General features: G+C 32.4%; 1 protein-coding gene across 1 annotated transcript; it reads left to right on the top strand.

Moving 5' to 3' along the window:
* The first annotated feature begins 8,535 nt into the window (after window positions 1–8,535).
* On the top strand, window positions 8,536–14,066 carry LOC132752372 (myosin-11-like). The gene is made up of 5 exons (XM_060742690.1): window positions 8,536–8,542; window positions 9,286–9,362; window positions 10,669–12,007; window positions 12,480–12,704; window positions 13,189–14,066. The coding sequence occupies exons 3-5, from the start codon at window positions 10,696–10,698 to the stop codon at window positions 13,401–13,403; spliced, it is 1,752 nt and encodes a 583-aa protein (XP_060598673.1). The 5' UTR covers window positions 8,536–8,542; window positions 9,286–9,362; window positions 10,669–10,695; the 3' UTR covers window positions 13,404–14,066.
* The last annotated feature ends 1,053 nt before the right edge of the window (window positions 14,067–15,119 follow it).

The following is a 15,119-nucleotide window of genomic DNA, read 5'->3' as shown; positions in this document are numbered from 1 at the left end:
AACCCGACCCAGAATTTTACAAGGTGAGGTAGGTAGGTCGATTTTTTTTTTATTGAACTGTACTCCCAAATAAACACGGAATTTCAAAATGCTGGACAATATATGGTTTGATAATCTGGTAACAATTAATAAATTGATAACTGAATTCTAATTTAATAAGACCTACATTTATTTTCTTCTGTTAACCTTTAAAAGAACGAAAACAAAGCGCAAGGCATAATTTTCTGATTCAAAAATATTTTTTTTATCCAGACCATGAAAAAAAATTTTGAGTAGGGGCAAATTTTTCCGAGTCAGTCGCGTTACTGCGAACAAACATTTTTTTAAAGGATGGCCTAACTATATAAATTTGAAGCATTTTTCAATAGTTGCATAGCAGTTTGAACTTGTTTACAGGGACTTTTTCGATGAAAATGGCCAATTTTCGCAATATGCTAATGGGGTAACAAGGTTAAGTTAACCTACACTAATATAATATATCTATTAATCACATATCCTGCATTCAGACTGTTCAAGCCAGAAAAGAATAATTTTTTTATTGGAACACATTTATTAGTGTTACACACTGTGTAATTGCACTAATGTTTGTATAAGCATATGATGTCACGTCAAAAATATCAAAATGTTTGTTCACACTTAGAACCACATTCATGAATTTTTAAGCCTGAATTTTAACTAATATTTTGATAAAAAAAGTTCACAGCCCTATGACAAGCTTTCTAGAAAGGACATATATGTAAAGGCATTATATTGGCAGCAAAAACTTGGGGACTTTTAGCAAAATCTGTTATATAAATTGTAAAAGCTGTATATCAGTAATACATAATTTATAAATTTAACACTGTAGATTTCAGGGCACTCCACCATGCACTCTTTGATGTAGAAATTCCCCCTGGGTTTATCCCCCCAAAAAGGCCCAACTACCCCAAATTCCCTATTCTCAATTTTGGGGTTAAAATATATTTAAGGACCCCAAGAAATTCCATTTTGATTTTTTGTTGTCAAAGGGTGGATTATTTCCAATTAACATTTTTTAATTTATTTTTTTCTTTTTGAGCATATTGAAAAAAATTTTTTAAGAATATTTTTTAAATTTTAAAGGGGTATTTTTTTTTTAAATTTTCTAATGTTCTAAATTGTTTCCCTTTTGCCATATTTTTTATTTTTTTTTTCTTTTTTTCCTTTTGGTTTTTTTTCATTTTGTGAAAAAAATTATTCTTTTTAAAAATAATTCTTAAAATTATGCCCCCTTTGGGAGAAGGGGGGTAAATTTTTTTGCTAATTTCGTTTCTGTCCTTTCTTTAGACCACTTTTGGTTCCTAAATTATTTTAAAAAAACTTTTTTATCACAAACGCTTTTTAATTTTCAATCATAGTGATTGGCCATATCGATTTTGGGGTCACTTTATGTTAAGGTCAAGGGTCTCAGAGGGCTTTAAATGTCAAAATGGTTTTCCGCTTTGGATATTCTTATTTGAAAAGTATTAAGCACAAAGAAAGTCATATTTCACATATTGATTTGGTCAAACAGTAGATTTTGGCCCCTATCGATTTTGGGGGTTTCACTATTTAAAGGCAAGTCACAGGGGTTTTTAAATTTTCAGAACGGTTCTTCAGCTGATTATCTTGAAAAGTATTTCTTTTTTTTTTTTTTTTTTTTTTTTTTTTTTTTTTTTTTTTTTTTTTTTTTTTTTTTTTTTTTTTTTTTTTTTTTTTTTGGTTCATCCAGCAAAGTGTCATATTTCACATCATTGATTAAAATCATAATTAGTAGATGGTGAACCATAGTAATTTTGGGGGTCAAAGGTCAAGCTCACAGGGGCTTATATTTTCTGATTTTTAAAAAGGTCGTTCTCTAATATCTGCCATTATGTTGAAAACTATTTATCACAAAGTCTCCATTATTTTTCTTTTCCATAATTGAACACTTTCCATGTACCCATTATGGCAAGTTTCTATAAACAAAACTACCAATTTTGTGAGTCAAGGGCTAGAAAGGGGGCATATGTGTCGTTCGACATTCTGTGAAAGTTTCATTTTAAGTACTATTTATATCCTAATACATTTTTTTTAACTTTCTAATTTATATGTATTTAGGACTTCATGGAAGTGTCATCTCTCAACATTGCTCTGGAAAGTGGGAGAAACAATGCAACAGGTTGCCAGTATTGTCCTGCAGTCATCAAGACATGGTCACAATATCCCACTGCTTATAGATGATCTAAAAAGCCATTGGAAGTCATTTTAATAGTAAAACCCCTGAGGCCTGCTGCTCTAAGGACTAATGCTATATTGACTAGTGTGTGGCTAGTGTGTGGATCATATTAGTTAATGGTTGCCTATGTCAGCTTACCAGTTACTTATTTCCATAATGTTTAAAACATTTCATGTGATTGAGTTTTGTGTAATACAACATTTGTCATGTCACTTTAAGTATAGAATTGCATTGAACCTATGCATTTTATGAATTGAATCAACTGTAATATTGTCTTTATAAGTTTTTATAGTATTGATTTCAAGATAAATAAACAGTTTTAGTTGTTTGTGTGACTATATCTTATTGAAAATGAGTGAAAAAATGTGAAGTAATAAGCTTCAGAACTTGCTGTCAAGTTTTAAATATTTTATAGTTTTAGAATATGAAAACTATTTTATCTATGACAATGATAGGTCAGTTAATATTTTTTGTTGATATTAGTGTAGAATCACTTTGTAATTATCATAAATCCTGAACATTGTTAAAAGAAGCATAAAAATCAAAGAAATTTGCATGGTAGCTAGGCGACTAAAATTGCCTTCAGTTAGAAAGGATTTTTAACAGGAACAACATAATAAAATTAAAAAGATTCTGTATGTTTGATATCAATGTAACTCTTTCGGAACTTAAGGTATTAGCACCCTAATGCATTACCTCCGCTTTGAAGAGTATACAAATAGGCTAGAACTACTGTTAACTACATTGAAAATGAGGGCCATGGGTTCAATCCCCAGAGGGGTCAACTTTTTTTTTCTTTCTTTTTTTCTTTTAACATTATTTATGTATCTCTCATGTCCCATTTGGAAAAAAAAAGTGTTTAATTTTGATTTTTTTAATTTATATAGGCATTTTTATTGGCTAAATTATGCTAAATCTAGTAATAAATATGGTACCTGATATTTTTCAAAAGTGTAATATAATCAAAACTAGACGGTAAAAGTATTTCATATTTTACAAGATCAATCAATATACTTTTTTTAAAAATTTAGGGAAACTTTGAAAACAGGCCACCTCATTTGGGTAAATTTTAAGAATTTTTTTAATTAGGCTCCCTAAGTAGAAAAAATGGTCAGACACGTGGTAAAAATGGGTGGGTAAGGTAACATTTTTATACAGATTTCATAAATTTTTAAGTAGAAACCATAATTTTGCTTATTTGGATTGTTACCTGAATAGTACTATTTGTTTCTTACTAAAAAAATTAATGGGAAAACATTTTTCATGAGAATGTTATTGCAGATTATTTAAAGGTTCCTACTTTCTAAAAAAGGGCCCTCATAACATCCTAGCTTTGAGTTCAGAAAAGTGGCCATAACTTGATTTCCGTACGGTAAACTTTGTTTAAATTTTGCATACAGGTGTACTTTAAGGGTATACACCTGACTTATGATGTCAATTTTTTAGTTCCTGATAGTGCCCATTAGGGTCCTAATACCTTAATCTCCTATATGCCTGTAAATTTGGAAATTTAGAAAATTTATAACAAAAATAATAATTATTCATTTCGTTGCTAAGCAACCTAATTATAAACAAAGACAGTAAGTACCATTTTTTTTGGTAAGAATTTTCTGTATGTCATTACTAATGAATTCAAAAGTCCTTATGGTATTGTGGAACCACAGTGTAGTTTTACACCAGATGTTCCTGAAAATACGTTATGAAAATATGTTTTTCAAAACCTACAGTAAAATGAGTTTAAGGATACTTGATCCAAGAATCATTGTTAAGATTGCACTTGTAGTTTTATTATTTTTGTTTTTGTGATCATGCTGCTTTGTTCATGATATGTTGAGATCTTTTTGTGTCGCCTTAAAAAAGGCAACATATAGGGATTACTTTTTTTCGGCGGTGTCGGCGGGGGCGTCCCCTAAAGATTGTCCAAAGCATAACTCAGTCACTATAGTCTGATTGACTTCAAACTTGGTATGCATGCTTCTTTCAATAACCCGAAGTGCAGTGCACAAGAATTAGTACTCTGCACTTCTTAATTTTTGAGTTATTGCCCTTTGTTAATTTTCTTGTTCTGGCCCCATTTCTCCTAAACTATATTGTTCACAAGGCGACACATCCGACTCGCGGAGTTCTAGTTCATTCAAATAGCCAGTTGTGCACTTAAAATTTGTTAAATTTAAAACAAAAATTATGGAATATATTGTGGCTGCTTGGCAACACTGATAGATTTTTGGCTTGACTGTTCGATTAAAATAAGTATAGCTTTTGTAGTCACCCAAGCGTCGGTGTAGACGTACGTAACTACTTATGTTGAAGTTTTTATGACATACCTCAAATATTTTCAAAGTCCATTGACATATGGCTTTTAAAATTTGCACAATTATTCACCATCATGACCCCAACTTGTAGACAAGAGGTGACTGTATCAAGCATTTTGACAGAATTTTTTTACTTAGAATTTACGTTAAAGTTTTTGTAATACCTCAAATATTTTCAAAGTCCATTCACATATGGCTTCGAAACTTTGTGCACTTATTCACCAACATGACCCTTACCTGTAGACAGGAGGAGGTAACTGTACCAAGCATTTTGACAGAATTATGCCTTTTTTTTTCGACTTGAATTTACATTTAAGTTAGTATTACCACCTCAGATATTTTCAAATTCTATTGACATCTAGCTTTGAAACAAGTTTTGAAATTTTATACTCTTCTTTGAGAGCATAATAGGACTCTCTTCATGGCCTATAACTGTAACATGGTTTTAAAGGAAAATTATTCCCTTTTGTTAACTTAGAAATTTTACATTTATCGCGGCCTTTTTACTGTCAAGCACTAACAATAGTAATATTAATCATATTTTGATTTCCCTTGAAAACCATTTTTCTTAATCTGAAGGGCACTGGTTACCCCTTTAAATTGATGATACATTAAGTTTTTACATTCCTCATTATGAAATGGGTTTAAAGAATACAAAAATATCTCATGGCTGTTTATTTAAATTACATAACATAGCCTTCATCAGCAACTAAAAAGTTCTTTAACATACAAAAAGGTAGTATGGCAATATTCACTAGACCTATAATTACCATACGGAATCTTGTTATGTAATATTTTTCTTGTTTTCTCCGTGTTCGCGAATTCCCTATTTATAGATATTATATTTCAACGAAATACCGACGGAGTTATTTACTACTTAAACATTAAAGTGTCATATATATGTCTGTGTTTAATTAAATAATCTAAAATTATATTAAAGATTTGTTAGCAATATTCTTGATCAAAACAGGTTTGTTTAAAGAACTTGTGTATTTTAAATTTTTTTTGTTTTTGAATTTATTGATTAGTTTGAAAATCAATTTAATCTTAGACCTACTTTCTTTTTCAATTCATGCGGACTTTGAAGAATTTTTATTCTGTTTCAGTCAGTCACCTATGTGTCAATATCAACATTTTAGAAATAACGTGGTGCATTGTTTTGCAGCCACTGACACTTTTTTTTTCGTTTGAGAATATATTAAAGTATACCACGTTAGTTTCTCTTTGGCAAATTTCAGAAATAAATTGAGCCAAGCCTTTTGTCTGTGTATATGGGGGTGGATGCATGGTTGTTGCACTATAGGTATCTCTAGTCCAAATATTTACACGTATACCGCGGGTTTGATGCTATTTTTTACATTGGTCAAAATCGCATTTTCCGATAAACGTCAAACTGTAAAAAAAAGAAAATGCGATGTCTTTCATTGAAGGACTCTAGGTATATCTAAATATCTCTAAATTGCAAATAATTATTGCAAATAATACCGGCATAAATTATCCATTTCTTGTACAAAATGAAATAAAGTACACTATTATAGGGGTTTTTTTTTGATTGACATTGAATGAAAAATAGTTTAGTATTTCATTTGCCGAATAAAAAGCAGAAAATTGATTTTGTGCATTAATTTTTTTTAAAGAAACCAGGGTGTCGTGTATTTCCCAACAGGGTTTTTTGAAAATTTTTGGGAGCCTAAAATTATTCAGATTTTTCCTTAATGTTGAATAATGTTTTTGGGGGAAAAATTTTACCGTTTCCATTCTTTAAAGGTAAAGAGGACATTCCCCGTTTTTATGTAAAAACTAGGGAAACCTTTTTTATTGATTTTTGTGTACGGAAAAGGGGGCATTAAGCAAAGGGGTTGCTTTTGGTTTAACAAATTTTATAATGTGAAGAAATAAAAAAAGGAAAAATTAACAAAATCAAAAAATTTCCCCGTGCAAACCCCTCAATTTCTTATAAAAACCTGAAACTTATTTTAATTTGTACTAAAAAAATAGGAAAAACCCGGCACCCCCTTTTTTGCCCAAAAATGAGGAACCCCTTTGGGGGGGTTAAAATGCCCCTTTCTCGCCCCACTCCTCTAAAAAATTAAAGAATGGGCCTCTTTTTTTATAAGAAAAATTTTATCAAGCTACGCTTCCTTTTAATATCCAACATTTGAATAAGTTAATTTGAATATCATTTCCGCCTTATCAAAAAGCTTGAATTTGCGTGTCATTTTCGAATGTTATTCCGTAATGGGACTTGTTATTAATTAAAAACAGAAGTAGAAGTTGTAATCCCAGCTCAGATTGGGACTGTACATTTGTATATTGAAACTTGCTCTATAAACTTACAGGTAATATGCGACTTCCTTGAAACGAGTGGTTATAACCATTGGCTCGTTTTTAAAAAACCGCTGTTGGGTTTAAATGTCTGGCGTGAAGCTTATCGAACCAGCTGACAGAAAGTTGGTGGCATCTGCGCATATACCAATTCTTATAGCATACTGTACATTCAAAATGTTTTTCATGTACACGTTTGTAACATTTTTATTTTGTATTATTTTGTGACTTTTTACTTTTATACGTTTTTCTTCTTCATAATTTCAGGAAAGAGGGAATATACATAATTTGACGATTGGGCCCCGCCAAAATTTTAAAACCCTAAAAATATTTTTCTCCGCAAAGTTGAGTATCCCGAAAAAGCTTGGGATAAACGTTATGAAAAAGGTGTGTGATTTATATTTCGTGAAAAATTAAAAAAATTTTAAAGGACCCGGGGGTTTTTCCCTTTTACCCATGTCCAAATTTTTCCAAATTGCCCCCCCACCATTTTTTGGTTTTTTTCCCCCGAAAAAAGAGAAATTTTTTTAAAATTCTTAACTTTGGAGAAAAGCTATCCCCCCCAAGGTTTAAAAGAATGCCGGGGGTTCTCCCTCATGGTCCCCCTTCTCTTTCTGCCCAAAATTGCACGAAAGGACACTGAGGTGCCCAAACCCGAGGAGAGGGGCCCAAAAATTTGTGACAGGGACTCGGGCCGGGAAAAAACTTTGGGGGGCCCCCCGTGGGGGGAAAGCCCATGGGGAAATTAAAATGCGCAAAAACAGAAAAACGGATTAAAAGGGCAGGCTTTTTTTTTGGTAATTTAAATTCACCACCTTTTTTGCCCCCTTTCCAAAAATTTAAACCAAATTTAAAAATTGGCTGATTTGGTGAAAATGTCCGTTGTTTTCCCTCGAAAACAAAAATTGGGCTTTTTTGGCCAAACGGAGCTGTTTTGGAAATCCCAAAATTTGGGCATGGAATTTAATTTACGTTTTACCCTTTTGGGTTCTTTTTTTCCACCAGAAAAAGGGGGGGGGAAAAAAGGGCCGTCATATGGGCCTTTAAACCAGGGGCCCCTTTGGGAAACGAATTTAAAAGACCCCCAACAAAAAAAATTAAATTATTTTTTAAAAATGGTTAAAAAGGGTTTAAATGCAAAAATTTTTTTTAAAAAGGGCCCCAATTTAATGTTAAATTTTCCCCCATTAAGCTTTTTTATTTAGGTTAATTTTTAAAATGTACGGACTTTTCCCACGCAAAATGTCTTGTCTTAGTGTTAGAAGGAATTTAAAGGGAAAAATAATTTTTAAATTTAACTTTTTTGTTCTTAAAAAAAGGTGTAATGAAATATCTTTCCCGTCACTTCCCTTTTTTTTCATTTCTGTAATTAATTTTAAATTTTTCTTTTCGAAATTTCAAAAATCTTTCCCAAAAAATAAATAAAAAAAGTAAAAATTAAAATTAATCCCCCAAATTTTCTAAAATCTGAAAATGTTTGAGGACAAATTTATTTTTTCAAAAAAAAACCCCGCCTGTGCCCCCCTAATATTAACTTTTTAATTTTAAATTTCTCTTTCCCACTGTTGATCCAGGTTTTCATTTGTAAATTGGGGATGAAAGGGGTTGTGAACATTTGAGATCCTGGGTTTTGCCATGCGGGCGCCCACGGGAATTTTTGTATACTTCTGAATGTAGCCGGGAGGTACAGGTAAAGGATTCATGGGGTATAAGGAAAACCGATTTTTAAATTTACTTTTGTTTGATGTACTATGGTAACGTTTTTTCGAAATAAAACTTAAACTGCCCCCAGGCATTTGCGTAACGGGACTGAATAAATTTTTGATCCCGTTAGGATAAAACCACAAGTTCAAAAGGGTTTGAAAAAGGGCAACTGATTTTGTTAAATGTGAAATATAATTCCCCGATATTTGACTTCGCAATGTTATTAAGAAAATACTCCCTTTTTTATCGAGCTAGTTAGAACGTTGGGCAGGCTTCCCGAGTTTTGGATAGTAAAAAGGTTGCTGGATATCAAACCCAACATATAGCCCTTTCAAACCGCTTGCCCAGTGGGAAACTGTTTGATTTTTCTGTGAATGAATTAGACTGCTTAATAAACATCACTTCGGGTTGATTTCTGCCGCCATTCATGGCATGATCTATACAACAGGTTCCTTCGCCATTGTGCTATTAAATATTAAGTGTTACCCATCTACGAGCAAGTTGTTCGGAGGCGGGAGTTTTGAAAACTATATCACATAGAATCCCAAACATTGACCTTTAGTAAACAAGAACAAAAAGGTTTGGAAACCCCCAAAAAAGTTTACTAGTTGGAAAATTTTTTTTTGGGGTTTTCGTCAAAACCCGTTTTTTTTTTTGGGGCTTTTTTAAAAATTGGTTTGGGTATTTTTAAATTATAGGGGGGGTATTGGATTCTTTATTTTTTGGCAGGCAATGGACCTCGGGATGCAAGTCAGAACACTAGAGATTGTAAAACCATTGCAGCACGACTTTTGATAAGCATTGAGGTAATTTCATATATATCGATTAACATAATTAGTCAGTAGACGAAAACCTGGGGTAACATTTCATGCATAGTATCAATTTTGTAAATAAATATGGAATTCAACTAATCTTAAAATGTGCAATGCAATAGATATGGTGGCTAATTTGGTACGACTCCCGACATGAAGTTTGGATTCTTTCATTGAGGAAGCTATCCAGCTAGCTTACGGAACGTCGGTGGTTCTACTCAGGTGCCTGTTCGTGCCTGAAATAATGTACGAGAGGGCATCCGAGGTCTTCCTCCACCAGTAAAGCTGGAATGTCGCCATATGACCTATACTGTGTTGGTGCGACGTAAAACCAATCTTTCTTCTTATTCTTCTTCTTTTTATTTAATTCTTTTTAACGTGCTTAAAATGTTATCGTTCGAATTTTTTTTCAAATTATTTTCGATATTTTATATAAGGTTAAGTTCCTTTAATCACAGTCTATTACAGATGTTGTATATGTACCTTAAAGTATTATGTACATGTATACTGTGAGGGTCATAAGAAATATGTTGAAAAAAGTGCATTTACTGCATTTTAAACTTGCTATAAAGAACTTAACTTTTTCACATTTTTTATAAATTCTCATAGAGTCATTTTGCTTAGTTTCATAACGCATTTTGAAAACTCTGAAGAATTTGTCTTAAGAATTACATTATTATGAGTTTGCTATTGGAATATGTCGGTGAATTAGAATTATATGAAAATTTTAACACCAGATATTATATTGATAATGGAGACAAGGTGAAATAACTATATAAATATATGTAATGTTTCATTTCTTTATTTACAAATGCACTGATTTGTTTAATACCTTTTTTCTAGTATATTTGTTATGAGATCGTCCTATAAGCGTTGCGTTACTTCACACTTCACAATACTTCACACCTCGAAATGAACCAGAATATTTCAAGAAAATGAAACTTGAGAAAAAGTGCTTAAATTTTAAGAAAAGTTAAACGATTCAAGATAACAGTAATGATTACCAAGAAATGTCCGGCTTATTGCCGATTTTGCAGTACTTTTCATCATATTTTTACTGCGTTACTAACGCAGTAATTGCGATATGTTTTGGATATTATTTGGACCTCTTTTTGGTTATTTATATGAGTTGTAAGTACCGTTTGCAATGTGAAAGTTAATTTCTTTGTTTACCTCACTTTCAATTCATTTAATAATTTTCATAACAATTAGCATGAATCGTTTCGCGTGCTGTCTTAGTCAATTTATTTTGTTACATTTTTGCGGTTAAAATCAATGTAAATGTTGTACTTCTCTTCAGAGTATTGTCTGCGATGAAAAACAAGAAATGGTAAGCTCTATTAGATCATTCCTTACGTTCGTTATGTACAATGCTGACAGGCTTTCCAAATCAGACGCGGTCAAATCAATTTCATTAAAAATAGACGAGTATGAAACCGATCCAAATATTGTGCAGCTAACCGAAAATGATGTCATTAAAGCGTTGAACTCGGAAAAAGACAACTTGATGACGAAAAGTGAAGAACAATCTAGTCACATTATGGCTCTTCAGACCGAACTCAATGAATTAAAGAAAAAATTAGAAGACTGCAACAGTAAGTCGAAAAGCAGGGATGAACATGCACAAAACGAAATCACTAAATTAAAAAAACTAAACAGTGATTTAAAACAAAGCAAAGAATCACAAGCAAAAGAATTGCAGGAAAAGGCAACTAGCATGAAGAAGATAGAGAAAGAGAAAACAGCTTTGCAGAAACAGATAGATATTTATAGCTCAGAAAAAAAACAGCAAAAAGAAAAACGTATGCATGAGCTTGAAGAGAAAATTAAAGCACTAAAAGAAGAAATGGACAGGAAAGAATTAGAAGTCACAGAACTTAACACAAAAGCCCAGTCGCTTGCTCAATGTATGCAGAAAAAAGAAAATGACTTAGCAGAATTGAAGTCAAAGACTGAATCGGCTACAAGGGATGTGGAATCACAGCGGCAAGAGTATGAAAATAAACTAAAAGAACAGGAAAAGTCTATCTGCAAACTGGAGCAAGAAATAGAGGAAGTAAACTCGTCTAATGAATCATTAAAAGAAACAATAACAACCAAGGACCAAGATATAAAGTTAAAGGAAGAAAGTCTCGCAAAACTAAGTCAGCAGAAAAAGCACTTGCAGAAAACTATGGAAGCAGGCAAGAAAGATATGGAAACGCAACGCAGCATGTACGAATCTAAGCTGGTTGGAAAGGAGAAGAATATTTCCGACTTGACTAAGTCAAACAGAGAGACATTTCAAGTAATTGAAACCTATCAGTTAGATAAAATAGTAATGACAGAAGAAAACAAAAAGCTCATTACAAAGGCAAATGAGTTACTTGAAAGCTTCAACGAAACAAAAAAAGAACTGGCATCTTGCCAACAAAAGATTGAACAGCAGAATGTTGAAATTGAAAAATTGGCAAGAAACCTGAAAGAATCTGAAACCATTGTACATGACTTACAGGAAGAAAATATCCGGAAAGATCAACGCTTGCAACAGTTGCAAAACGAGTTTGATGAACAGAAGGTAGAAATCGAAACACTTGAAAATAGATGTCAAGCAGTGACCGCTGAACTTACCGAAATTAATAGTATAAAGACTATCCCAGGTAATTGTTCTTCTTTGTGATTTTTTAATTTACTGAAAGATATATGTTTCTTTAAGTCTTTATACGTTTAATTACTTAAAGTTTACAACTACAATTGTGTTGGTTTTTTGTCATTGAATAAATTGTTTGAATGTTTATACGTATTAACAAATATGTTTAAGTAAATACAGTATGAAGAAAACAAATCCATGACTAACGCCAACACGGGCATAGTGAAAATTTTGCAAGCTCGATTTTATTGAACAATATCAATGACGGTAATGATAAATGCGGGCTACTGTCAACATCCCTAGCACCGGATTGAGCAGACTCTTAACATTGATACATGACAATAGTGAAAATGTTGAATTACATTAGATGCGTTCTTTCAAAATTGTGTATACGTAATGTATGTCATTTCATTTTCTTTGTCTCTGGAGTACAATTATATCTTACATCATATATCTAAAATACTTTATTGATTGTTCTTCAGTCCAGCTGTACTGCCAACAGAAGACTCAATGGACCTCGAGTTTGGAAAGCCAAATTATAGATTTGATGAAAGCAGAAATTCAAGCAGTTGACAGTAAGGTAGAGTTTAATATCTACAAGATATCGCGTCCTTCTGACATCAGACCTGAAATTCCGCTTGTGTTGATATGCGTTACTATTTCTCGACTTGGCACTGACGTCATAAACGCAACGGATAGACTAACACGTATGTGAACGAATTTTTAGATATATTTTTAAAAAAAAAGTTGTAATCAACTATAGGTTTTTTACTCTAAACCAAGTGATACATGTAATTGCATATTAAATGCATTTGTTTTGTAAGCCCATTAATTATAAAATAATTTAAAATGCATTTATATATGAGGGAAACACGACGTAATTGTTTCCCATTTTATACATTACATATGTTACAAAGTAACTGTGTCAAAGTTTTTATATGAATATTTTTTTCTTTTCCTTCTTTCTCACTCTCTCTTGATTTGTTGAATATATCCATTTCATGTACATAGGGACTCATACTATTAAAAGAACCGGTCAATGATTTGAATATTGACATAACAACGTGTGGTCGGGTTTCCCTGTTTTTGTGTGAGGTCACTGATTATATAAGAATGTATATTCCATTCATGTCTAAGTTTGATCCCTATTTAGTGATATGTATTGAACATGTAACGTTATTATCATTTCAGTAACGTCAAATACGGCGGTAGTAGTTTTTCACCACAAGGACGAGCATGCCTTACCTAACCAAGCCAGTGAACGCGCACTAACAGGGAAAGAGATGAGAGGCTCTGGCGGGATATATGACATGGCGTTCAAGTCGGACAGGGGCATATACTTGTGTGACTTTAATACAAAAGCAGTTGAAAGTATCGTTACGTTTATTCGAAGGCAAATCATATAAAAATTATGTTAGTTAATGACTAGAATAGTGTACCATTTGAATGATTTGTCAATGATGGAAGCACGCCTCCAAATTTATGTTTATTTTTATGAATTCTTAAAAAACTGTTCAAATAAGCTTCCGACTGTTGCAAAATCTACGAATTTAGTGATTTAATTTAACTCAAGGCATTTGTTGAAGAAAAAAATATATATAAAAGTAATAAAATACACTGGTATGTGTATGCAGACATTTCTCATTCTATATTTTTACAAGATAAACGTTTACTGATATAATAATAAATTATGTAACATTTCAATATTTCACCTGTAATTTGAATGTGTAAACATTTCTTTGAACTATTAACCCACATAATCATTTTTGCTCAAATTTGACTTTCCTTTTTTCAATTTGTGCTGCTTTAAATATGGAAATTAGCTTTTAAAAATGGTCGTGTGTATATTTTTGGATGTGGGTACATCATTGTATGATTCTGGGAAGAGGATTCTTGTAAATAAATGACATTCCTTAGCGACATTTTAGAAATTACTTTAAATGTGAACACATGTTAAAAGGGCACAAAACAAATTAGTCAATCATTTTAGAACTGTATTTCTTGTTAGTGATGTCATAAAATTGTTTCATTTACTTGTATTTGTTGTCAATAAATACACAGAACATTCATTTTACTTGGTTGCCTCAGACTGTTGTCCTTTTTTATCAAGTTATGAATTCATAAATAAAAATGACATTATGCTCATTGTGTCATTGTCCATTTGGGCTGTATTGACAATATATTTCAATAAATTGACTGTATTGTCCAACAACATTGACCTGGCACTCTTACATTTGATCCTGTAGTCGGTATATTCCGTAAACGTTACGATCTACTTGTAAAACGATATAAGCGTAAATATCAAATTGTTAAAATGGTGTTAATCAAAAATCCCTCTTAGCGCAGTTGGTAAAGGGGTTTCACTTGAAGAATGAAGACGTGAATCAAATTGTACATAATTATCGTTTGCTCGCTAGCACCAATGTGTACATGGACCCTCCATGACAAGTGTACCTACATAATCGAAATTTATTTATAAATGATATGAACATAAGACAAAGCATGGCAATTTTATCATTCAATTCCTCGTGCTTAAAAAGCCAATGAGGACAAGCATAGCATAATATGATGAGAGACAGTAATATGTAACAAAATATACTAAAAAAAGCAATTATGCATATTAAATTAAATGAAGACGGTCACATGACATAATTATTAGTAAATAATAACATATAATATCGTTGGTCAACATACATCATTGGTGGCCCTTCAAAGTCGGTGTGTACATATTATCGTGGTCCGATCCCCTGGTTTTACTCGTTATTACGATTTCAATGTTCTCAAAAATACACTTGTAAGGAACCAGTCTACTATAAACAGTTTTTGTGTCGCCTTGAAAAAGGCGACATATAGGGGTTACTTTTGTCGGCGGCGTCGTTGTCGGCGTCGTTGTCGGCGTCGGTGTCGGCGTCGGCTTCCCCTAAAGCTTGTCCGGAGCATAAGTCAGTCATTATAACACGGATTGACTTCAAACTTGGTATTCATGCTTCTTATAATGACCCGAAGTGCAGTGCACAAGAACCGGTACTCTGCACTTCTTATTTTTTGAGTTATTGCCCTTTGTTTATTTTCATACTTTATTTTTGTCCAGGCCATATCTCCTAAAGTATGAAAGCTATGGA

This window comes from Ruditapes philippinarum, unplaced genomic scaffold, assembly GCF_026571515.1.
Source record: "Ruditapes philippinarum isolate M1 unplaced genomic scaffold, ASM2657151v2 ctg239_1_1_1_1, whole genome shotgun sequence".
Classification (NCBI taxonomy): Eukaryota; Metazoa; Mollusca; class Bivalvia; order Venerida; family Veneridae; genus Ruditapes; species Ruditapes philippinarum.
Note: the sequence above shows the minus strand (reverse complement) of the source record. Positions and strands in the feature narration are given on the sequence as shown.